A 24,614-nucleotide genomic window follows, 5' to 3' on the forward strand; every position below is an offset into this window, starting at 1 on the left:
TGGGTTTAGGGTTTATACTTGGGTTTAGGGTTTAATGATTAAGATTTAGGGTTTAGTATTTGGAGTGTAGGGTTGAGGTTTGAGTTTAGTGACCCTATCATTATCGTTCTATTTGACGATTAATAAAGAATGTTCTATTTTGTTCACCAATATGTACTATACTATGTATTTTATTTCATTCTATTTGGGTTTTAGGGTCTATATTCGGGTTTAGGGTTTAATGATTAGGATTTAGGGTTTAGTATTTGAAAGATAGAAGTTGAGGTTTGGGTTTAGTGATAGCAGTTTAGGGTTTAGTATTCAAAAGTTAGGTCTGTAATTAGGATTTAGAAGTTGTGTGTTGGTTTAGAGCCCTATACTGTTTAAAAGTTATGTGTGGATTTAGTTTAATATTATACTATTTTCATATTTTGATAATTGAGTTTAGGGTTGATAATTAAAGTTTATATTTGGGTTTAATATTTTAAAATTTGGTTTGGGTTTAGTATTTAAAACTTGTGTACTAGGTTAATATGGAATGCATTCTTTATTGAGAAGTCTTATATTTTATCTATTAATTTTACTGTCATTCAGTCACCTAATTATAGTTTATATTTGGATTAAGATTTATGATTCAGTATTTAGGAGTTAGGATAGTGTTTAGTATTTAAGGATTATGGATGTGGTTTTAGTCCTTCTATACTACTTCGTGTGATATGGAATATAACATTCAGTGCATACATATTTGGTCAATAAATATACAACGTGGATGTCTCTTTTTTCTCCATTCCTGACCATATATTATTTGCTATAATACTAACTATATTTTTCTTTCTCTACGTCATCTCACTTTCTTCCCTTTCACCTGCTGCTTGTACGAGAAATCGTTAAAACCGGATTAAAAGAGATACAATTGTTAGTTGTCTAATTATGTCAACATCACTAACCTGCACTTAATTATCTTCCCATACTAGTTCGCAAATTCACCCATTAAAAATTCCGATCATCTATTTTCTCAACTTTTAGGAAGATAGGCGTCTTGTCTTCTCTCCTCAACGTAATTATGTCATGCAAATTGATGATGATCGGGATTTTTGGTAACGTAAGACCTTACCGGAAAATTCTCCACGGACCGATCTAAGACTCGCTTTTCTGTTCACCTCAGTCTAATGACAAACGTCTCACAGTTTTTTTCTGGGATTAATCTGAAGTATTCCAAATTTATGAAATGATCGAGACTAATTTTTAATGAGAAATGGACTCTACATATAAATTGTTTTTTTCTAGATATTCAAATGAGGTCTAAATAAGCATGGTCTTATATCTTGTAGTCACACATAGCGTCATAGGATAAAAACTCAAATCTCTTTAAAGTTCGCCTATCATTAGATTACTTTGGTGTGGTTGATGTCTCATAGTTTATTAATAGAAATAAAACGCGGATGCATGTAGCTAGTTGAGTAACGGTACTTCTTCGTTTGTCAGTCATCAGAAGCTTTGTAAAGTTTTCTCAGCTACCACTCTTTCTCTGAAAAATTGTGTATAGCTACTAATTAGTCACCAAATCTTCTAGGTCATAAAATAATCATGTTTAAGTCTAAATTGATAAAACTGAAACTAAAAAAAACTAAAATTTATAAATACTACATAATATTAAATAGCTACAAAACTTTGAATTCCAAACACTTTGAAAGCTTGATCCAAAGTAAAAACACTTGCACCAACAGTCAGTGATGCATGAATCTGTTTCATGATTTGCTTAGTTTTTTTTTAGCTGAAGTTTAAAAAGCCACAAACTTAAAATAGCTACAAAGCTATAGCGATCATAAGTCTTGTCGCTATACATAGAAACAACTATGATTTGACTTGTGGTTAGTTGTGGCTGTTATAGCGGTGGATATATTTTTTATGATTTGTTGACATTAACCACAAACATCCTTTGGATGATATTCACAAATCCACAATTACAAAAACATTTTGTAACTAAATATAGCTACTGACCAAATAATTACAAAATTTTAGCCATAGTTACAAAAGATATGATAGTTGTTAAGTTTTTCTTGTTGTGTCTTCTTATATATTCATTACACATTCTCTCTCTTTTTCTTGTTCATTCAATCTTTTTGCCTTTTGTAATTTAACACTTTGATAATATAAATGGCTCCAGCAACTCTAACTGAGCTTGCGGGAGAGTCTAAGCTCAACTCCAAGTTCGTCCGGGACGAGGACGAACGTCCCAAGGTTGCCTACAATGAGTTCAGCAACGAAATCCCCGTGATATCTCTCGCGGGAATCGACCATGTTGGTGGGAAAAGAGGAGATATATGTCGTCAGATCGTTGAGGCTTGTGAGAACTGGGGAGTTTTCCAGGTCGTCGATCATGGCGTCGATACTAAATTGGTGGCTGATATGACTCGTCTCGCTAGCGACTTCTTCTCTTTGCCACCTGAGGATAAAATCAAGTTCGACATGTCCGGTGGTAAAAAAGGAGGATTCATCGTCTCAAGTCATCTCCAGGTAAATCCACCATAATGTTTTAGTAAGTTCTCTAAAATAGTTTTCTAAAAGGTATGTCGCTTAATTCATTAGATGCCAACTTAAAGTCTCCTTCCTACGAATGTCGGATCCTAACAATTTTGGACTTATTTTTGTATTTTAATTTCTTATCTCAAACCCTAATAATTACTCGACGTTAGACCCATGCATGTGTTTGTTGGTTATGTTGTTGTAGTTAAATACGAAATAATCATTACATATGTAGGGAGAGGTTGTTCAAGATTGGAGAGAGATCGTGACGTATTTCTCGTACCCGGTGAGAAACCGAGACTACTCACGGTGGCCGGGTAAGCCGGAAGGGTGGGTGAAAGTGACTGAGGAGTACAGCGAGAAGCTGATGGAGTTGGCTTGTAAGCTTCTTGAGATTTTGTCTGAAGCTATGGGGCTTGAGAAAGAAGCACTTACTAATGCATGCGTCGATATGGACCAGAAAATAGTTGTTAACTATTACCCCAAATGCCCTCAGCCTGATCTCACACTCGGACTCAAGCGTCACACTGACCCTGGAACCATCACTTTGCTGCTTCAAGACCAAGTCGGTGGTTTACAAGCCACACGAGACGATGGGAAGACGTGGATTACGGTTCAGCCTGTTGAAGGAGCTTTTGTCGTCAATCTTGGCGACCATGGTCACGTTAGTACTTTTCTAACCTCTCTTATACTCTGCTTTTAATTATTTTCTCCGTTTGTGATTTTTATTTGGTCAAATATTGCATGTGTCTTGAAGTATCTGAGCAACGGGAGGTTCAAGAACGCTGACCACCAGGCGGTGGTGAACTCCAACTCGAGCAGATTATCTATAGCCACGTTCCAGAATCCGGCTCCGGAAGCAACCGTGTATCCGCTTAAAGTGAAAGAAGGAGAGAAGCCGATACTGGAGGAGCCGATTGCGTTTGCGGAGATGTACAAGAGAAAGATGGGTAGAGATCTCGAGCTGGCTCGCCTCAAGAAGCTGACTAAAGAGAAACAAGGAGGCTGCGAAGCCTCTTGACCAAATCATCGCATAATTAGAATCCTTTTGTTGGTCCCCGTTTAGTGAGAAGAACCTCATTGCAAATATGGGTATCTCAAGCTAGATCATAACTTGTAGGGTGCAACTGGAATGCATTTTTTTGGAATAGAAACTTCCTGAATGCTTAATTCTTTTTCATTCCACAAAATATTCACCAGTTGCAATGAAAAAAAAGAATGAGTATTTCATCTCATTCCATATTATTCCTTTCAATTCCAAAAAAACATCAACATTCTTTTGAAAAATCATTCCACGTAAAAATAGTTTTAGAACAAATGAATACTAATTTCATTCCGTTGGATTCCACTAATTATCATTCCTTTAATTCTATTTATTCATTTTATTAACATCCAGTTACAGCTGTAATTTCTTATATGTTCGAGTAAAACACTTGTCATTTTTATGAAGCAAATAAGCAAAATATTCAAATAAATTAACTTAAGTGATGATTGTTTTCCTAGTTTTTAGATTCTAGTTTTTGAGTTTTGGATTTTGGTTTTTGGTTTTTGGATTTTAATTTTTGATTTTTGGTTTTTGATTTTGCAGTAGATTTTGGTTTTTTGAAAAACATGAATGGTTGTTTTAGATTCTAGTTTTTAGTTTCTGGTTTCTACTTTTAAATATAATAAAATAAAAATATTATTAATAGTAAAATATTATTCTGAAAATAATAAAATAACATTGTCTTCAAAATACACATAAATTTATTTACGAAAATGATTTTAAAACAAAATTTAAATACAGAATAAAAATATTGTAAGTTCCATATAAATATACATTAATTTGATCTCGAATGCCTTTCATATTTGATTCAAATGCTATTAGCCTATTATACAAGTAGTTAAGGATTATAAATAAAAATTAATATCATACATTTGATGATTTTTTTTCTATGATAATTTTTAAACATATATTTCTATGGTTATGTTTATGTAAAATCACTTATTTTTATATTAATAAAGTATAAAAAAATTATTTGATAATGTGATGGTGAAGTGAACGTATGAGAGTGGGAAAATGCATAAACATAAGATAAATATGAAAAGAAGGACTAATTACAAAAAATAATATTAAAAAAAAGCCATTAAAAAGAAAATGATAAATAAAAAAATCATCGTAGAACTTGACAAAATCCGAAAAACACAGATTTTGGTTTTTTTTTGTAGAATTATTTATTTGAAAAGCTAGTTTTCCTAGTTTTTAGGAAATCATTTTTAGCAAAATCTTGATTGGCAAACAAAGTAGTTTTTCAAAAACAAAAACCAACAATCAACATCTTAGTTTTTCACCGACGTTTCTCAAATACAAAATAGAAAAATAACAGGAATTAGAGGCATGAGAATAGTTTTAGATTCAAACATGTGTTACAAATACTATTTTTACACTTTTTTCATCAGTTTAGAATTTTAAATATTAAAATGTATTAACAAGAAATTCAATTGAATTTTCCTTAATGCTGATGGTCTTTATATGACCGATCTGGCAGAAAATTTTGAAAAGGGCCTATTCTGATTGAATTTGGGCCAATGTAGCTAATGTAAGGCCCACAATAGAAACAAATCCACATTGATGGTTCCTTCTCATTGGCTAGAAGGACGGTAAACGTGAACTCGTCCGCAGGGGATTAAAAACCGAACTGGGGAAATCTGGCTTGTCGCCTAAGTTGGAATAGATTTTGAATAAAACGAAAGAGAGAAAGAAGCAACACTCAATAGAGAAGAAAGAAAAGTGTGAGAGATGGCGAGATATGATCGAGCAATCACAGTGTTCTCCCCCGATGGCCACCTTTTCCAGGTAGAGTACGCCCTCGAAGCTGTCCGTAAGGGTAACGCCGCCGTCGGAGTCCGCGGCACAGATACTGTAGTCCTCGCCGTCGAGAAGAAATCCACTCCTAAGCTCCAGGATACAAGGTATAGCTCCCCCGATCTCTGCCGATGCACACCTGGGTCAGCTTGATTTAGGTCGATTTTTTAAAATCGATTTGAATTGGAACTTGATTTTAGGGTTTTGTATCAACTTGGGAGTGTTAGATCGTAGAATCGGAGCTGATCCATTGTTAAAAAGCTTTACTTTTTGTTTTACGAGTGTAAAGACTCAACCTTTGCTCCGCTTCTATGAAAGAGAATCTGTGTACAAAGTTTTAATATTTAGGGTTGAAATCGAATAAAGTTATGGTGTTTTCTTCTAACTTGCATTTTCTTTCTTTCTCATAGATCAGCAAGAAAGATTGTGAGTCTTGATAACCACGTTGCGTTGGCCTGTGCTGGGCTCAAGGCAGATGCTCGTGTCCTGATAAACAAGGCGAGGATCGAGTGTCAAAGCCACAGGCTTACGTTGGAGGATCCTGTGACTGTTGAGTACGTCACTCGGTACATAGCTGGGCTTCAGCAGAAGTATACTCAAAGTGGGGGTGTGAGACCTTTTGGTCTTTCCACTCTTATTGTTGGTTTTGACCCATACACTCGTATACCTTCGCTTTATCAGACTGATCCATCTGGTACCTTCTCTGCTTGGAAGGCTAATGCGACCGGGAGAAACTCAAACTCGATCAGGGAGTTTCTGGAGAAGAATTACAAAGAAACGTCGGGACAAGAAACTGTGAAGCTTGCTATCCGTGCTCTTCTTGAGGTTAGTTTATCCTTTCGTTTTTTAAAACCAGACCAAGTAGGTTTCCTTTAACTTATTGCCGGGTGACCTGTTACTAAACTTATCACCTAGAAAGAACCACCGGTATGATTATCCATTCTTGAAGTTGGCTTTAGAGAATGTTAAAGTCCTGAAAAAATGTAGGAGACTTTACTATTTGAGTTAGAGAATAATGATGTTATTGAGGAGCTTATTTTACAGAACACAAGTAGCAAATTTTGTAAGATGCTGATGAGCATTTTGCAAATTTGCAGGTAGTTGAGAGTGGGGGAAAGAACATTGAGGTTGCTCTAATGACACGGGAGGAAGGTACTCTAAGGCAGCTAGAAGAAGCTGAAATCGATGCTATTGTGGCCGAGATCGAAGCAGAGAAGGCTGCTGCAGAAGCAGCCAAGAAAGGCCCTTCAAAGGAAACCTGAGCATTATCTTACAATAACGGTCTCAGTTTTCAAGTTGTAACTTTGGTTCAAAGTAAAGATATTTGCGTGAATTTTTTTTTTGTTGGACCCTTAGCCTGTGTTGACACTCTTTCTTTAAATCTCAGTTAACATTTTTTAGCAAAGTACCATATCTAGCTAGCCATGAGAAAATGGCAGTTCATGGTACTACTACTAGGCCTGAGACTTTTATCCGAAATCCGAGATTCGATCCGGATCCGATCCAAAAATCCGGATATCCGGAGGGGTCGAATCCGGATCCGGATAGTAAAATGTTAGATCCGTCAAAGCCGGATCCGGATCCGGATAGTAAAATGTTAGATCCGTCAAAGCCGGATCCGGATCCGGATAGTAAAATGTTAGATCCGTCAAAGCCGGATCCGGATCCGGATAGTAAAATGTTAGATCCGTCAAAGCCGGATCCGGATCCGGATAGTAAAATGTTAGATCCGTCAAAGCCGGATCCGGATCCGGATAGTAAAATGTTAGATCCGTCAAAGCCGGATCCGGATCCGGATAGTAAAATGTTAGATCCGTCAAAGCCGGATCCGGATCCGGATAGTAAAATGTTAGATCCGTCAAAGCCGGATCCGGATCCGGATAGTAAAATGTTAGATCCGTCAAAGCCGGATCCGGATCCGGATAGTAAAATGTTAGATCCGTCAAAGCCGGATCCGGATCCGGATAGTAAAATGTTAGATCCGTCAAAGCCGGATCCGGATCCGGATAGTAAAATGTTAGATCCGTCAAAGCCGGATCCGGATCCGGATAGTAAAATGTTAGATCCGTCAAAGCCGGATCCGGATCCGGATAGTAAAATGTTAGATCCGTCAAAGCCGGATCCGGATCCGGATAGTAAAATGTTAGATCCGTCAAAGCCGGATCCGGATCCGGATAGTAAAATGTTAGATCCGTCAAAGCCGGATCCGGATCCGGATAGTAAAATGTTAGATCCGTCAAAGCCGGATCCGGATCCGGATAGTAAAATGTTAGATCCGTCAAAGCCGGATCCGGATCCGGATAGTAAAATGTTAGATCCGTCAAAGCCGGATCCGGATCCGGATAGTAAAATGTTAGATCCGTCAAAGCCGGATCCGGATCCGGATAGTAAAATGTTAGATCCGTCAAAGCCGGATCCGGATCCGGATAGTAAAATGTTAGATCCGTCAAAGCCGGATCCGGATCCGGATAGTAAAATGTTAGATCCGTCAAAGCCGGATCCGGATCCGGATAGTAAAATGTTAGATCCGTCAAAGCCGGATCCGGATCCGGATAGTAAAATGTTAGATCCGTCAAAGCCGGATCCGGATCCGGATAGTAAAATGTTAGATCCGTCAAAGCCGGATCCGGATCCGGATAGTAAAATGTTAGATCCGTCAAAGCCGGATCCGGATCCGGATAGTAAAATGTTAGATCCGTCAAAGCCGGATCCGGATCCGGATAGTAAAATGTTAGATCCGTCAAAGCCGGATCCGGATCCGGATAGTAAAATGTTAGATCCGTCAAAGCCGGATCCGGATCCGGATAGTAAAATGTTAGATCCGTCAAAGCCGGATCCGGATCCGGATAGTAAAATGTTAGATCCGTCAAAGCCGGATCCGGATCCGGATAGTAAAATGTTAGATCCGTCAAAGCCGGATCCGGATCCGGATAGTAAAATGTTAGATCCGTCAAAGCCGGATCCGGATCCGGATAGTAAAATGTTAGATCCGTCAAAGCCGGATCCGGATCCGGATAGTAAAATGTTAGATCCGTCAAAGCCGGATCCGGATCCGGATAGTAAAATGTTAGATCCGTCAAAGCCGGATCCGGATCCGGATAGTAAAATGTTAGATCCGTCAAAGCCGGATCCGGATCCGGATAGTAAAATGTTAGATCCGTCAAAGCCGGATCCGGATCCGGATAGTAAAATGTTAGATCCGTCAAAGCCGGATCCGGATCCGGATAGTAAAATGTTAGATCCGTCAAAGCCGGATCCGGATCCGGATAGTAAAATGTTAGATCCGTCAAAGCCGGATCCGGATCCGGATAGTAAAATGTTAGATCCGTCAAAGCCGGATCCGGATCCGGATAGTAAAATGTTAGATCCGTCAAAGCCGGATCCGGATCCGGATAGTAAAATGTTAGATCCGTCAAAGCCGGATCCGGATCCGGATAGTAAAATGTTAGATCCGTCAAAGCCGGATCCGGATCCGGATAGTAAAATGTTAGATCCGTCAAAGCCGGATCCGGATCCGGATAGTAAAATGTTAGATCCGTCAAAGCCGGATCCGGATCCGGATAGTAAAATGTTAGATCCGTCAAAGCCGGATCCGGATCCGGATAGTAAAATGTTAGATCCGTCAAAGCCGGATCCGGATCCGGATAGTAAAATGTTAGATCCGTCAAAGCCGGATCCGGATCCGGATAGTAAAATGTTAGATCCGTCAAAGCCGGATCCGGATCCGGATAGTAAAATGTTAGATCCGTCAAAGCCGGATCCGGATCCGGATAGTAAAATGTTAGATCCGTCAAAGCCGGATCCGGATCCGGATAGTAAAATGTTAGATCCGTCAAAGCCGGATCCGGATCCGGATAGTAAAATGTTAGATCCGTCAAAGCCGGATCCGGATCCGGATAGTAAAATGTTAGATCCGTCAAAGCCGGATCCGGATCCGGATAGTAAAATGTTAGATCCGTCAAAGCCGGATCCGGATCCGGATAGTAAAATGTTAGATCCGTCAAAGCCGGATCCGGATCCGGATAGTAAAATGTTAGATCCGTCAAAGCCGGATCCGGATCCGGATAGTAAAATGTTAGATCCGTCAAAGCCGGATCCGGATCCGGATAGTAAAATGTTAGATCCGTCAAAGCCGGATCCGGATCCGGATAGTAAAATGTTAGATCCGTCAAAGCCGGATCCGGATCCGGATAGTAAAATGTTAGATCCGTCAAAGCCGGATCCGGATCCGGATAGTAAAATGTTAGATCCGTCAAAGCCGGATCCGGATCCGGATAGTAAAATGTTAGATCCGTCAAAGCCGGATCCGGATCCGGATAGTAAAATGTTAGATCCGTCAAAGCCGGATCCGGATCCGGATAGTAAAATGTTAGATCCGTCAAAGCCGGATCCGGATCCGGATAGTAAAATGTTAGATCCGTCAAAGCCGGATCCGGATCCGGATAGTAAAATGTTAGATCCGTCAAAGCCGGATCCGGATCCGGATAGTAAAATGTTAGATCCGTCAAAGCCGGATCCGGATCCGGATAGTAAAATGTTAGATCCGTCAAAGCCGGATCCGGATCCGGATAGTAAAATGTTAGATCCGTCAAAGCCGGATCCGGATCCGGATAGTAAAATGTTAGATCCGTCAAAGCCGGATCCGGATCCGGATAGTAAAATGTTAGATCCGTCAAAGCCGGATCCGGATCCGGATAGTAAAATGTTAGATCCGTCAAAGCCGGATCCGGATCCGGATAGTAAAATGTTAGATCCGTCAAAGCCGGATCCGGATCCGGATAGTAAAATGTTAGATCCGTCAAAGCCGGATCCGGATCCGGATAGTAAAATGTTAGATCCGTCAAAGCCGGATCCGGATCCGGATAGTAAAATGTTAGATCCGTCAAAGCCGGATCCGGATCCGGATAGTAAAATGTTAGATCCGTCAAAGCCGGATCCGGATCCGGATAGTAAAATGTTAGATCCGTCAAAGCCGGATCCGGATCCGGATAGTAAAATGTTAGATCCGTCAAAGCCGGATCCGGATCCGGATAGTAAAATGTTAGATCCGTCAAAGCCGGATCCGGATCCGGATAGTAAAATGTTAGATCCGTCAAAGCCGGATCCGGATCCGGATAGTAAAATGTTAGATCCGTCAAAGCCGGATCCGGATCCGGATAGTAAAATGTTAGATCCGTCAAAGCCGGATCCGGATCCGGATAGTAAAATGTTAGATCCGTCAAAGCCGGATCCGGATCCGGATAGTAAAATGTTAGATCCGTCAAAGCCGGATCCGGATCCGGATAGTAAAATGTTAGATCCGTCAAAGCCGGATCCGGATCCGGATAGTAAAATGTTAGATCCGTCAAAGCCGGATCCGGATCCGGATAGTAAAATGTTAGATCCGTCAAAGCCGGATCCGGATCCGGATAGTAAAATGTTAGATCCGTCAAAGCCGGATCCGGATCCGGATAGTAAAATGTTAGATCCGTCAAAGCCGGATCCGGATCCGGATAGTAAAATGTTAGATCCGTCAAAGCCGGATCCGGATCCGGATAGTAAAATGTTAGATCCGTCAAAGCCGGATCCGGATCCGGATAGTAAAATGTTAGATCCGTCAAAGCCGGATCCGGATCCGGATAGTAAAATGTTAGATCCGTCAAAGCCGGATCCGGATCCGGATAGTAAAATGTTAGATCCGTCAAAGCCGGATCCGGATCCGGATAGTAAAATGTTAGATCCGTCAAAGCCGGATCCGGATCCGGATAGTAAAATGTTAGATCCGTCAAAGCCGGATCCGGATCCGGATAGTAAAATGTTAGATCCGTCAAAGCCGGATCCGGATCCGGATATCCGCCGGATATTACAATTTTTAGAAGGATATCCGACACCCGGATATCCGAGAACCCCGGATCCGGATAAGGATAGTAAAATTATGGATCCGCCGGATCAGGATCCGAATCCGGATACCTTAAAATTGCCCGGATATCCGATCTGTCCCAGGCCTAACTACTACTACTACTTGTTAGACCTATGTCCTATCTTATTTCTGGCTATGGATGTGGAATGTTTCAAGGATTTCTTCTTGTCATCTTCTCCATATAGTTAGACAAACATAACATGACGAGAACATCATTCAAGACTAGGGATGTTTTATTGGGTTGCCCAACCCAACCCAATCCTATTTAGTTTAAGCTCAACCCAAAGTGAGCCCTAACCCTTTTAGAACCCATGATATTATTTGTATTAGGGTTGAACCCTTCCTAACCCTTTTTGAGCCCTTTAATTTTTTTTATGTAAACACATTTTACTGTAATCTCTTACAAAATTATATATTTTATATACTAATACATATCAAATAAACTAGTTTCTGATTATAGTAATTATCATATAAAAGTTAGATCAAATAAAGTTAAATCAAAGCTTTGAACCATATAAATAGTAAGAAATTTCATATTATTGATTGTCATTTGTCACAAAACATGTTTTAAAGTTTGAAACAAACCAAAACACTAAACAAGTTTCAAGTCATTATTTATTTTAGTGATACTCAAATAAACAAGGTCTTTCACGTATTCTTTGCTCGTTGAAGACTGCAGCAACCAGCTTTACTCTCTAGTCTCTACATTCTTGACTTTATTGATCTGTATTTGCCAAAGAAGAATCTATATCAAACAAAGCATATGACAAGTTACAAACCCAAACTAGATTCCACCATAGCTGAATTGAATTGATCAACAAAACTCGAACCAGGCAAACAAGAGACATCTCTCTGGTAACAGATGCAAAGTCTTGTATATGCTTAACCGGACCGAGACTATGGAACTAATACAGACACGTCTGGAACTAATACTCTCCGGATCCATCAAAATACAGCATTAAGAAGCTAAGAATCTATACATTTTCTCAGGAGAGAAGAAGCAAGCAAGAACAGGACACATTAACAAATAGCAAACATAACATAATCAACAATGGGTTTTGCTGGAAAGCTTTACCTTCATGTGCTAGAGTTTCTAACTTCTGAGCTACTTTTTGCAGATTCATCATCTTCATCATTGAAGTAATCTTCAATATCTCCTGTAGTTAATGAATATAAGTTAGATAAAGAACATAAAAAATCTGTAAGTTAATAATGAAATTTTTACCTTCAAACTCTTCAAATCCTCTTAACCAATTTCGAGTGGCAATTAGTGCTTGCACATTTTTGGGAAGAATTCGATTTCTGAAAGGACTCAAGACTCTTCCTCCAACACTGAAAGCTGACTCAGCTGCAACAGTGGTGATGGGTATGCTCAGTAAATCAGATGCCATTGAAGCAAGATCGCCATATCGATGCTGATTTTCTTTCCAAAAATTTAAAACTTCCATGTCTTCAAAAGTCTTCATCTCTAGTCTTGGTTCAACATCCAAATAGGTTTCCAGATTTGACTTAGCATTTCTTGAACTAGATTTGAGGCTATTTTCAAGCTCAAAGAGATCCTGTTATATACAAAGACACAAACCAGTAAGTTCCTTGCTGTTGTTTTTGAATGAGAACTAATAAGAAAAATTTGAAGAACTTACATCATCCATATCATCTTCAAGTGGTGACTCTGTGAGAAGCTCATGTGGAGTTAATGTTGCAGAAAACTTTGAAGGATTTGCTGATTTTTGATATTCTTCATAAAGCAAAATCAGATTGTCCCTAACAACTTGAACCTTTTCCTCAGAAGTCCTTGGGTCAATCTTTTGATAAGCTGATCGAAGTATATCCAGTTTCAACCTCGGATCTAGAGCAGCCCCCATAGCTAGAATCACGCTATATTGATTCTAATACTTCGCAAACTTCTTTTGCATTGCCCTAGCCATTGTTCTCACATCACCATCATCTTCACAATCAGCATACTTCTTCAACATCATCTCAATTTTCCACACCTGAATGAAGTAGACATTTGCGGTTGGATATTTTACTCCTGAAAAGTAAGTGCTGATGGTATTAAAAGGCTTCAGCAAGTCACATATTTTAACTCCACGTTCCCACTCTTCTTCTGAAGGCAACCATTTGTAACCTCTTTCATACAAATTCAGAATCGCAAATGCCTCTCTGAATTTTAAAGCTCTCGCCAACATTTCATATGTCGAATTCCACCTGGTAGAGACATCTAAAGACAAACCCGCACCACTTGTGATCCCAGCACTCTCAACGCAGATAGCAAAAGAGTCCTTCCTTGACTCAGATGCTTTTACAAACTTTACACTCTCTCTTATGTTCTCTATTAGACTAGTGGCTAATTCTAATCCTGCTTTCACAATCAGATTTAAGATATGTGCCGAGCATCTAACGTGCAAGAACTTTCCATTACACAACAGCCCATTGCTACTCCCATTGCTACTCAGAAGCCGATGCTTTAGAATATTTAGCATACTATCATTAGCTTTAGCATTATCCAGTGTGATAGTAAATACTTTCTTCTCCAGTCCCCACCCCTTTAAGCAATCATAAACTGCCTTAGCTATCTCTTCACCACTATGAGGAGGTTTCAGATTACAAAATGCTAGAATTTTATTATTCAACCTCCAATTCTCATCAATGAAATGCGCAGTAATGCATATATATCCCATCACAACACTTCGGGCTGTCCACAAATCTGCTGTAAAACACACTCGACCCTTGTGTTTCACCAAAACCTCTATCAACTTAGCTTTTTTTATCTCATATCTCTTGTAGACATCTGCTGCTGCAGTTTGTCTACAGATATGCTGAACATCAGGGTTAAGAAATCTATCAGGGTTAAGAAATCTAATTTGAGATGTTGAAATCGAAACAAACCTGATGTTGTCGACGAGATCGAACGAGCATTGACGAATGAAAGATGGTGGATGAAGGAGCTTCAGCGAAGACAGAAAGAAGAAGATGGTAGACGAAGGGATGATTGATCAGACCCACACAAACCCTGAAGAACTTAGAGAAGAATCATCGTCAATTCGTCATCTTCGTCATCGTCGTTTCTTTTTTTTTGTCGATGAAGAGAAGATGAGATGAGTATCCACGCAAAACAACGCCGTTTAACAAAACAAAAACATAATCTTTTTTGGGGGCTCAACCCTAAGAAAACCCTTAATTTTTAAGCCCAACCCTATATGGCCCGAAATATTTTAGAAGTGATATAATAGGGTTAGGGTTCTTAATTTTTTTGATGGGCTTGGGCCAGCCCTAAATATCAAGCCCTATACAACATCCCTATTCAAGACCATATCAACCGTCATATCTTTTCAAAAAAAAAAAGATCTGATTCATCGAACTCCGTTTTCTATCAATTTGTTTCCACTGCAATCTCTAACGCAACGGTTTCGTGGTGTAGTCGGTTATCACGTCAGTCTAACACACTGAAGGTCTCCAGTTCGAACCTGGACGAAGCCAATTCTTTTTCCTATAGTTTCGAAGCAATTTAATAAACCAAAAATATCATCGCCGTTGCCGGGGATCGAACCCGGGTCACCCGCGTGACAGGCGGGAATACTTACCACTATACTACAACGACATTTGTTGACAGGAAGTAGACAAGATTAAATATATATAGTTTTTGGATTAGTATTTTATGTTGGCGAGCAAACTAACTTGCTTCTTCCCTTTGCGCCGTCCTCTGCTCTCTGCTCTCAAAGTTTCAGGTAAAGCTTCTTCAGCTTTGCTCTTGCATCAAATACTTGCTTACGCACCGCCCTGTTGTGTGTGTCGTTTCTAGACATAGCAAATTTTCTTTGTTCTTGTCTGAGATTAAATCGTAATCTACAGATGGCCAAATTGATTCCCCTAAGTCTTTAGCTGTAAAGTTTAAACATTTTAAGTGTTGTTTTGGGGTTTCATCAGTTACTACATCAAATTTGAGAAAGTTTTGTATATTGAATCAGCCAGGGCCAATCAGAGTCAAGAAAAAAAAGGATGAAGCTTGACGTGAATGTGTTGAGATATCTCTCAAAAGATGATTTTAGAGTTCTCACCGCTGTGGAGATGGGAATGCGAAACGTCAGTCCCCTCTATATTCCTTTGTTTTATCCTTTAATTACTACCTTTTGAAACTACTTTGCTTTGCAGCATGAGATTGTTCCTTCTGAGCTCGTAGATCGCATTGCTGGTCTAAAGTATGTCCTTATTTTCTTTCATTAAGTTGTGCTTTGATGTACCATATTGTGTAATTCACAAAACTGTTATATTGCTCACAGACATGGAGGCACATACAAAGTCCTCAAGAACTTGCTCAAGTATAAGCTTTTGCACCACGACCGCTCTAAATGTGACTACTTCTCTTCCCCTCTAAAGACATTAACTAGTTTTTTTCCTGCTTTGCATAGCCTTGACGATTGTTGTTTTCTTCGTTAAGATGATGGATTCAGACTCACTTATCTGGGATACGACTTTCTTGCCATTAAGACATTGGTCAACCGTGGTGTATTTACCGGTGTTGGTCGTCAGATTGGGGTTGGTAAAGAGTCTGGTAAGTCTTTTTATTTTTGATTCATTGGTGTGTTTAAGAGATACACTTTGGGGTCAGTTGCTGATAGTCATGGGATGTAGACATATTTGAGGTGGCTCAGGAAGATGGAACTATTCTGGCAATGAAGTTGCATAGACTAGGGAGAACCTCCTTCAGGGCTGTCAAATCTAAGCGTGACTACTTGAGGCATCGCAGTAGTTTCAGCTGGTTGTATCTCTCCCGCCTTGCCGCTCTCAAGGAGTTTGCTTTCATGAAGGTTGTTATTATTGCCTTTGTTCCATTCCATGGTTGTAACACTCTTCTTGTAAGTGTTTTATTATCTTTTTGGCCTAATGTTTGTTGAGCAGGCTTTGGAAGAACATGACTTTCCGGTTCCAAAAGCCATCGACTGCAATAGGCACTGTGTTATCATGTCCCTTGTGCAGGGTTACCCCATGTAAGGATCTACCTTCATGTTCCACACACCAGGAGAATTTTTTTATGATTTTATATGGCTCTGTTAGTCTTAAGCATTATGTACTGATAGCTTTTGATGCATTGGATTCGAGATTCCTTAAAATTTGATCCATTGCTTCACTCACTCACTCACTAAGAAACAGTTATAACCTTGCTGCTGTGAATCACATCTTTCACATTTCGTTTATGACAGGGTTCAGGTGAAGCAGTTACAGAACCCTGAGACAATTTTCGAGAAGATTATTGGCATTGTTGTTCGTTTGGCTGAGCATGGTCTAATTCATTGTGATTTCAATGAATTCAACATCATGGTGATATATTACAGAATCATCTACTTGAAGCTGCCTCGTTACATGATTCTGTAATCATGCTAGTTATTTTCCTCTGCTTACACCTTCGTTTATATATGTATATCATAGATTGATGATGAAGAGAAGATAACGATGATTGACTTTCCACAAATGGTATCTGTTTCACACCAAAATGCACAAATGTATGCGATATCTCATCTCTGGCTCATGCCTCTGTCCTCCCTTTATCATTTTCCATGATTTTTTTTAGGTTTGTTAATGGTTTTTTTTTTTTTTTTCAGGTACTTTGACCGTGATATTGAATGCATCTTCAAGTTTTTCAGAAAAAGGTTAGTTGTCAATCGAGTTTTTATTTGTTTACACATCATCTATTCACATTACCTAGTAGCATATGATCTCCATATGATCTCCATATTCCTTTCTTCCAGGTTTAATATTTCTTTCCAAGAAGATAGAGATGATGAGACAGAGGTGGAAGTGGATGAGAACAGCAGACCATCTTTCTATGATATAACTAAAGATGCCAATGCCTTGGATAGAGAACTAGAAGCTAGTGGTTTCACTAAAAAGGAGCAGAATGACCTCGATAAAGTATGTCCACCCTATGACTTCAGTAATAATATCACTGCTTATCTATGAGAACCTGTATGTACTTAAAGAAACATGTATAATCGATTGCTTTGAGGTATTGCGTATTCATTTTGAGTTATAGTGGGGGCGTAATGTGTCAGTTGTGTACCTATTTGCAGCATTGGTCTCTTTCTTGTCTGTGAATGGGTTATATATAATGAATATGTGGTTTCTGTCTTGTGTAGTTTATTGAAGGTGGGCTGGAGAAGAGTACAGATTCTGACGAGGATGAGGAATCGGATGATGAAGAGCAGACTTTTGAGTCAAATGAAGAGGGAAGCCTAAATGAAATGGAATCACTACAGTTGCAAGAGGAGGTATATAACTGAAACATGTTCTCTCTTTATGTAGCCTTCTTGTGCTTACACTATATACTCTGCATGATGTGTAGGAGCAGAAAAGATCAGATGAAGTTGAGGCAGAAGTTGAATTGGATGATAATGAGAAAGACGGAAGCAGTGGAGATGAAGAAAATGAAGCTGGAAGAGATGAGGTTAGTATCTTCTGTGTAGTATAGTGACTCAAGAGAGTATAGAGTTAACTTAATAGATATGCAACCTTCCTTTGCTTCAGGAGCTGGACAAAAAACTAGGCAAGCAAAGACGCAGAGCCATGGCAGCAGCCAGGGGAGGTAGAAAGTCTCAGTCTTCAAGAAACACATACAAGGACAAAGGAGGCCGTTCCCAAAACTCCAAGTTTCACAGCAACATGAGTTGCTGGTGATGATAAAACTTTTCACAGCAATTATGATACCACAAAACAAAACTGTGCAAGAATCTAAACTACATGAAAATGGGCCTTTCATTGTTGTAAACAGGCCTATTTTTTAATCTCATGTTTGACTTTTTCCAATAGACAAGAATCTAAACTACATGAAAATTCAGTTTCCTATATAAATTCAGAGAAAATATCTCAAATGATGCTTGTCTAAATTTGATTGATTTTGTTTTAAAGGGGCGAATCTGAAAATACAATGCAAGTTTAGGGAGTAGATAAGAAGCGCTCCCTCAATAAGCGGAAATGGAAAGAAAAAAAAAAATACAAACTACAACGGCTAGTGACCTCAACGGTCGGAAATTTTAAACCTTTTTATAAGTTCCGATCGATCTCGCTGAAGCCGTCATCTTTAAACCTCACCCATCCTCCTCTGAGATTCGATTCGATTCATTTATCCTTTTCGTCTTTACTCACTGCAAAGATGATGATGAAAGATGTATTCAGACCGACCAAATCCGCACCGAGTTCTCCCGCAAAGCCACTCGGCATCTCCCGCACTCGGTCTGAATCATTTCACGCTATCCACAAAGTCCCTGTCGGAGACAGTCCATATGTCAGAGCCAAGAACGTTCAGGTAGGTGATTTAAAGTTACATCCTTTCTTGTCTTGTGCGTTTGATTTTGCGTTTTTTCGTTCTCATCTGATTCATTGATTAATTTATTGATTCAGTTGGTGGAGAAGGATCCCGAGAGAGCAATTCCTCTGTTTTGGTCCGCCATTAACGCTGGAGACAGAGTGGACAGCGCTCTGAAAGACATGGCCATCGTTATGAAGCAGCAAGATCGAGCAGAAGAAGCCATCGAAGCTATTAAATCTCTCAGAGTCAGGTGTTCAGATCAAGCTCAGGAATCTCTCGACAACATCCTCCTCGATCTCTACAAGGTCCTTACTTTTACACACACACAAAAGAAAAAAACAGAGCATCCTCTGTATTGATTTTGGATTGTTTGTTTTGTTGCAGAGATGTGGGAGACTTGACGACCAGATCGCACTTCTGAAACACAAACTCTTCCTGATTCAAAAAGGTCTCGCCTTTAACGGCAAACGAACCAAAACCGCTAGGTCCCAGGGCAAAAAGTTTCAAGTCTCAGTGGAGCAAGAAGCAACGCGGCTACTGGGGAACTTAGGATGGGCTCTGATGCAAAGAGACAACTTCGTGGAAGCCGAGGATGCGTACAGGAGAGCGCTATCGATCGCGCCGGACAACAACAAGATGTGCAACCTAGGGATCTGCCTTATGAAGCAAGGCAGGATCGACGAAGCCAAGGAGACGCTACGGCGCGTGAAGCCCGCGGTTGTTGATGGCCCTAGAGGTGTGGATTCTCATCTGAAAGCCTACGAGAGAGCTCAGCAGATGCTTAGCGATCTTGGCTCTGAGATGATGAGGAGAGGAGGGGATGATAGAGTCGAGCAGAGGAAGCTTTTCGACGCCATGTTCGGGTCTTCTTCCATATGGCAGCCTCAGCCTTGTAGAGAACAGAGCGTGAAGGCTAAACCAAAGCCGAGCAATGATGGGTACGGTGACGAGAACGTGAAGACGAATGTGAATGTAGTAAACAATCCATTAAGGGTGGATGCAAAACCATTCTTCTCTTCCAAGCTGATAAGCAATAGCGAGAAGCTGAAGAGGACGAGATCGTCGAGCCAAACGATGGGAATGTTGAGCTGTGGTGGTGGTGGTGAGGGAGAGGGAGAGACAAACACGAAGAGGAGACTGTCGATGGAGAAGAGAGCCATCGACTGTGGATTGCCAGACAACAAGGAGTTTGAAGAGGCAATGATCATGGCTGTTTTGGGGACAGAGATGAAAGTGGACAAGAAGAGGCTTAAGGTTTTTCAGGATATCACTTTGTCCTCACTAAGCCCAAGAGCCTGAGTTATCTCTTAATCTCAGGCTCTCTCTTTTTTAATCATTCTAATTTAAAGGAGATGAGCTCTTATTCTCCTTAATGTTGCTACATTTTTTTTTTTTTTTTCATATTGTTAACTTATTGCTATTGACCAATAATGAAAGCTGAAAGTTATATGTTCTTTGCCAATCTATTTTGATCCCAAATTTTTTAATGTTTAATTATGTATGGATCATCCATTCCCAAAACTTTTTTTTTTTTTATATATATATATGATTGGATGGATCATCAAGCCTCGTAATTTTTTTGGATCCCTGAATGGTGAGAGGATCCGATGGTTGAAGTAGATGATACATCATATATAACAGAATGGTCACTTCTACTAATTCGGCTTAACTAGTAATTAGAGCCAATCTCAGCAGAAACGAATATCATCGTTTATAATATTTGGTTTGAGCTTCATTGAAAAGGGTTACAACAAAGTCCCAATGCATATGGCTATGTCAAATTATTAGGAGTTAGGGGAGAGGAGAGTAGTATGTATGATTATGCAACTAACTTACCTACCTCTTAATCAAGTTTTGGACAATTCTGTTTAGTTGTTGTTAGTTAGGGGCATTGCTTAAAGAAGAAAAAAAGTTTTAATGATATCGTTCGTTATAAAAGATTGAGACTGGGCGGCAGAAAAAGGGAGAAGATATCACCCCATAAATAAATAATCAGACAATTGATTGGTAAGTTTGTCAGAAAACAGAGCTATTAAAAGAGAAGAGAGGGAGAGAGAGAGAGAACGTTTCAACGCCATTTTTTCCGGTGAAAGCTAACTAACAAGTAACAAACTATTCGTTTGTTTTTGTTTTTTGTTTTTTGTTTTTATTTTTTTTTCTGTTTCTGTCACCTTCCTCTCTCTTTCTCTCTCTCTTTTTGGGCTAACGGGTTTCTCATTTCTGGGACAAAGTCTGTTCCTTTCGATCCGCAATGTCCAGATGGTTGATTGAATTTGAGCATCAAGAAGAAGAACAAAACTAACAGAGATAGATAGAGAGAGAGCAAAGGATCTGAAGTTCAACGCCTGTTTCAAAGAGATCTGAAAGCTCAAATATCTTCGAGCTTTGAGCGGGGACAATGAGCGCTTCAAGATTCGTAAAGTGTGTGACGGTTGGTGATGGAGCTGTCGGAAAAACATGTTTGTTGATTTCTTACACAAGCAACACTTTCCCTACGGTTATCTCCAATGCTCATACTCTTTTTGTATTTAATACATTTTTTATTTATTTTTTATTGTATAATAACATCTCATCACGTTCTTGGTTTCTCTAATTATACAGGATTATGTGCCAACCGTTTTCGATAATTTCAGTGCAAATGTTGTGGTTAATGGAGCCACCGTTAATCTTGGATTGTGGGATACTGCAGGTATTTTCATACTATATATAATCTTATCTTTTTATGTTTTGAATTTTGGATTTTATGCTTTTCGATCTGAGGTTTTGTAAAATTTGGGTAATATAAAAAAAATCAGGGCAAGAGGATTACAACAGATTAAGACCACTAAGCTACCGTGGAGCTGATGTTTTCATATTGGCCTTCTCTCTTATCAGTAAAGCCAGTTATGAAAACGTCTCCAAAAAGGTATCTTTTAAATCCATCAAAATTCTTGTTTTGGTGTTAGTCTTGTTTACTCTCCCTCTTTCAATTCTCTGACAAGGTTCACACTTGTGTGTGTGTGTTGCAGTGGATCCCGGAGTTGAAGCATTACGCGCCTGGTGTCCCCATCATCCTTGTTGGATCAAAGCTTGGTGAGAGACTACTTTATATTGATGATCTCACTACCTTTTTAGTTACTAGTTGTGATACAAGAGTGTTTGTGTGTGTTGCTACTCTCTAGATCTTCGAGATGATAAGCAATTCTTCGTCGACCATCCTGGCGCTGTCCCGATTACAACTGCTCAGGGAGAGGAGCTGAGGAAGCTAATAGATGCACCTACTTACATCGAATGCAGTTCCAAATCTCAAGAGGTTACACATGACCAACATTCAATATTAGTGTTTGTACCATTAGGACAGATTTTCTAATGTTAATGCGAATGTTTGAATGCAGAATGTGAAAGCTGTCTTTGACGCAGCCATACGAGTGGTGTTGCAACCGCCTAAGCAGAAGAAGAAAAAGAGCAAAGCGCAGAAGGCATGCTCCATCTTGTGATGAATGATGTGATTGGAAAGCTATTGTTTTTATATATTTGTTGGTTTTTGGTATATTAAACATCATCTAACAATGCATCAATGTGTTAATGGACAGAGACACCCATGTTTGGTTTTGGTCTAATGGAGTTTGTTCAAATGTAGCATCTTTTTCTTATGCAATTCAGTCCCATGCTACAAATTAACAAACCAATAAAGATCATTTTACTTCTCAAACAAAGAGTTTTTTTTTAATTAAATGAACATAAAAATGATCAAACCAACCAAACAAGAATGCTTATGTGAATGAGAGGAAGGCCAAAAGAGAGAGGAGAAGCAGGAGTTGAGATGAAAGAGGGCTGAGACTGGCTGCTCCGCCTGATCCATTTCCGGTAGAGCTACGGGGGTCAAATGGGGGAAGGGGAGGTGTAGCAATGGAAACAAGAGGAGGAGGAGGAGGACTAGGTAGTGGAGCAGATAGTCTTGGTGAAGGAGCTTCTCTCTCTGGTGGTGGAGGAGTAGCTTCTAAGCTTTCATCCTCATAACCTGTCATTAACACAAAACACTTACTTTAGCTATCACTTTGTTCCAATGTATATTACAGTCACTTCCTGACTTTGTCGGTTACTTACAGTTAGACCGCTTCCAACCCAAAACCATCCTCTCCCGGTCGAATACAATGCGGTATCCAGACAAGAAGTTCTCTGTAAACACACAAACATATAACACATTCAACACAAACTTTCTCTCTTCCTCTCTATCTGCTTCAGTTCCATGCAGCAAATATGTGAAGCGTAAAACTAAGTATTGGGGATACTTACGTCCAAAAATGTTAAGCTTGAAATTCACACTCTTCAGAATACCTAAGCAGTACATGGCGGTACCGTCCTATTATTCAAGTTAAAACCACAATGTATATCAATAAGCTCTAATCCATGAAACTAGACTAAAGTCAAGACATGGTTTCTTAATTACCTCATTGAACACAGAGAAAAGAGGGTTTCTCAGTATCATTTGTGATCCTCCTCCAAAAGTCACTATAATTTTAGGGAAATAAATGGTTGTACTGTTTGGACTGAACACAAAGAGGATGAACATCAGAATACAGTTGTGGAACTTAGATTAATGCTACTTGAACACTATCCCATGCAACTTCATATGTTTCGTCTCTAACATTCAGTGTTAGTCATTTTTATTAATTACTTTATTGGTGTTCCAGCATTCGTTAAAGGTCCAACACACTCTACTAATATGGGCAAGAAAAAATGACAAGAGTGGAAGCATGACCTTAAGTCATAACAGAACTCAAATGGAAGCTTTGGATCAATAGGGCGTCGCTTGTCTTTGACTTGATCGTCGAACTGCAAAAGTAAGAGAATGAAGGTGAATGTGCATGTAACAAACAAAAGCTTTGGTGTTGATAAAGTTTCTTATACAGATATGCGACATCTAATGCCTTGCAAAACAAGAAACCATTACTTTGGTAATCTAAACCATAACTTTGGCAATAGTTTAGGTCATACATTTTCAGCAAGAAACTATAAATTTAGTAATCTAAATAATAACTAGGTCAATAGTTATACTTGTGAAGCAAGAAACTGTAAATATGATCATCTACACCATAATTTTGGCAATAGCTAAGTCGATATATTACTTGTGTGGCAAAAAAACCTATAAATTTTGTATTTGTAGTCAGATATGGTACTCAGATATGAAAGCATTAGAATATAGATGATTAGTCTAATCTAAGGCACTTACAGTTTTGGTAACAAGATCATATTCTGCCTCCAGTAAGTGTGTAAATGATGTGCCAGTGTCAACGAGTGCGAGGAGCTTAACCCCGAGAGCCTCTCCCCCAACTGATACTTCCGTCACATCCACAGCATAAGTCGGACTAGGTTCATTTGGAATAAACCAAAATTACAAGAGAAAGAAACAGAATTAGTATGAGATGTGGTGATAAAACACCAAACTGAACAACTTTTGAAACTCATGTCAAAATCAAACTGGATACCTTGGTCCAACAGGAACTAGTGGCGTCTCCTGCTGGTCTGTGTAGCCTTTGTCTCCGAAGCTGATTCTCCCAACAACGTCAATAACATTCCCAATACACATTGAGAAGGAGTTTGCGGTAATATTTGCTTTTGCCAGTACACTTGGAACAGAGTAATCTTCCAAACCAAGCCCGAGAAGACCGTTCAAAGCAATACCTTCCCCGAACAAACCTGTCTGATTCTGACCGCAACTGCATCCCAAACACATGTCAAAATGCGCACAAAAAAAACAAGAAAAACAAAGTCATTACTTACCCAAGCGTGACATTAGCTTTAACAGGCTCTAGACCATCATCCTCTGTGACCAAATGCAACACATCCTCGACCAAGGTCCCTCTGGTGAATGTGTTGTTAGAAAGGTACTGGATCTGATAAGGGCAAATACTTGCAGGAGAAGAACATCCTCTCGATCCAAAACAACGCTTGTCACTGCATCTAATGCTTGAGCTCGTAGAAGATGCGTTGGGGCTGTATATATTGAGTGGTCGACTCTGGTGTCAAAAGAAGAGAAACGAAAGAGAACGTATGAATTAAAAAAAAAAAAAAAAAAAAAA

At 39.4% G+C, this 24,614-nt stretch overlaps 6 protein-coding genes, 2 non-coding genes and 1 pseudogene across 12 annotated transcripts in view; 6 read left to right on the forward strand and 3 right to left on the reverse strand.

Annotated features, from left to right (window-relative positions):
- The first annotated feature begins 2,050 nt into the window (after positions 1 to 2,050).
- Positions 2,051 to 3,624, forward strand: LOC106305012 (annotated as a pseudogene).
- A 1,573-nt stretch (positions 3,625 to 5,197) lies between these two features.
- On the forward strand, positions 5,198 to 6,750 carry LOC106301928 (proteasome subunit alpha type-7-A). Its single transcript, XM_013738416.1, has 3 exons — positions 5,198 to 5,457; positions 5,761 to 6,175; positions 6,448 to 6,750. Exons 1-3 carry the CDS (start codon positions 5,285 to 5,287, stop codon positions 6,610 to 6,612), a joined length of 753 nt encoding a protein of 250 aa, XP_013593870.1. The 5' UTR covers positions 5,198 to 5,284; the 3' UTR covers positions 6,613 to 6,750.
- A 5,016-nt stretch (positions 6,751 to 11,766) lies between these two features.
- Positions 11,767 to 14,089, reverse strand: LOC106301535 (zinc finger BED domain-containing protein DAYSLEEPER-like). Of its 2 annotated transcripts, XM_013737963.1 has the most exons (4): positions 12,893 to 14,089; positions 12,475 to 12,808; positions 12,325 to 12,406; positions 11,767 to 11,973 (listed from the first exon to the last, which is right to left on the reverse strand). In XM_013737963.1, the coding sequence occupies exons 1-3, from the start codon at positions 13,112 to 13,114 to the stop codon at positions 12,327 to 12,329; spliced, it is 636 nt and encodes a 211-aa protein (XP_013593417.1). In that variant the 5' UTR covers positions 13,115 to 14,089; the 3' UTR covers positions 11,767 to 11,973; positions 12,325 to 12,326. The 2 variants fall into 2 exon arrangements, with proteins under 2 accessions (XP_013593417.1, XP_013593418.1); XM_013737964.1 differs by lacking the exon at positions 12,475 to 12,808.
- Positions 14,090 to 14,655: 566 nt separating this feature from the next.
- TRNAV-AAC lies at positions 14,656 to 14,729 on the forward strand. The gene has a single exon. It is a non-coding gene; the product is annotated as a tRNA-Val (tRNA).
- A 49-nt stretch (positions 14,730 to 14,778) lies between these two features.
- Positions 14,779 to 14,850, reverse strand: TRNAD-GUC. The gene has a single exon. It is a non-coding gene; the product is annotated as a tRNA-Asp (tRNA).
- An 82-nt stretch (positions 14,851 to 14,932) lies between these two features.
- LOC106303595 (serine/threonine-protein kinase rio2-like) lies at positions 14,933 to 18,115 on the forward strand. Of its 4 annotated transcripts, none has more exons than XM_013739876.1 (14): positions 14,933 to 14,977; positions 15,218 to 15,332; positions 15,402 to 15,448; positions 15,530 to 15,600; positions 15,688 to 15,801; positions 15,882 to 16,057; positions 16,149 to 16,237; positions 16,451 to 16,568; positions 16,677 to 16,750; positions 16,850 to 16,897; positions 16,997 to 17,159; positions 17,384 to 17,515; positions 17,590 to 17,691; positions 17,772 to 18,115. In XM_013739876.1, exons 2-14 carry the CDS (start codon positions 15,249 to 15,251, stop codon positions 17,919 to 17,921), a joined length of 1,368 nt encoding a protein of 455 aa, XP_013595330.1. In that variant the 5' UTR covers positions 14,933 to 14,977; positions 15,218 to 15,248; the 3' UTR covers positions 17,922 to 18,115. The 4 variants fall into 4 exon arrangements, with proteins under 4 accessions (XP_013595330.1, XP_013595333.1, XP_013595331.1 ...); XM_013739879.1 differs by having other exon boundaries at positions 17,596 to 17,691; XM_013739877.1 differs by having other exon boundaries at positions 14,959 to 14,977; positions 15,222 to 15,332.
- A 224-nt stretch (positions 18,116 to 18,339) lies between these two features.
- On the forward strand, positions 18,340 to 19,992 carry LOC106302233 (protein POLLENLESS 3-LIKE 2). The gene is made up of 3 exons (XM_013738768.1): positions 18,340 to 18,549; positions 18,645 to 18,857; positions 18,937 to 19,992. The coding sequence occupies exons 1-3, from the start codon at positions 18,397 to 18,399 to the stop codon at positions 19,849 to 19,851; spliced, it is 1,281 nt and encodes a 426-aa protein (XP_013594222.1). The 5' UTR covers positions 18,340 to 18,396; the 3' UTR covers positions 19,852 to 19,992.
- Positions 19,993 to 20,697: 705 nt separating this feature from the next.
- Positions 20,698 to 22,147, forward strand: LOC106302162 (rac-like GTP-binding protein RHO1). The gene is made up of 6 exons (XM_013738688.1): positions 20,698 to 21,049; positions 21,154 to 21,241; positions 21,348 to 21,457; positions 21,561 to 21,624; positions 21,714 to 21,844; positions 21,927 to 22,147. The coding sequence occupies exons 1-6, from the start codon at positions 20,951 to 20,953 to the stop codon at positions 22,026 to 22,028; spliced, it is 594 nt and encodes a 197-aa protein (XP_013594142.1). The 5' UTR covers positions 20,698 to 20,950; the 3' UTR covers positions 22,029 to 22,147.
- A 94-nt stretch (positions 22,148 to 22,241) lies between these two features.
- LOC106302160 (aspartic proteinase-like protein 1) overlaps positions 22,242 to 24,614 on the reverse strand; it is a 3,103-nt gene continuing 730 nt past the window's right edge. The window contains exons 3-10 of the mRNA XM_013738687.1: positions 24,316 to 24,551; positions 24,021 to 24,251; positions 23,765 to 23,900; positions 23,294 to 23,367; positions 22,982 to 23,081; positions 22,828 to 22,894; positions 22,639 to 22,710; positions 22,242 to 22,552 (exon numbers count right to left, since the gene is read on the reverse strand). Of these exons, the coding sequence (XP_013594141.1) occupies positions 22,305 to 22,552; positions 22,639 to 22,710; positions 22,828 to 22,894; positions 22,982 to 23,081; positions 23,294 to 23,367; positions 23,765 to 23,900; positions 24,021 to 24,251; positions 24,316 to 24,551 (1,164 nt within the window). The 3' untranslated portion in view covers positions 22,242 to 22,304. The remainder of the gene's footprint in view (positions 22,553 to 22,638; positions 22,711 to 22,827; positions 22,895 to 22,981; positions 23,082 to 23,293; positions 23,368 to 23,764; positions 23,901 to 24,020; positions 24,252 to 24,315; positions 24,552 to 24,614) is intronic.

The sequence above is a fragment of the Brassica oleracea genome, chromosome C7 (assembly GCF_000695525.1).
Source record: "Brassica oleracea var. oleracea cultivar TO1000 chromosome C7, BOL, whole genome shotgun sequence".
NCBI lineage: Eukaryota > Viridiplantae > Streptophyta > Magnoliopsida > Brassicales > Brassicaceae > Brassica > Brassica oleracea.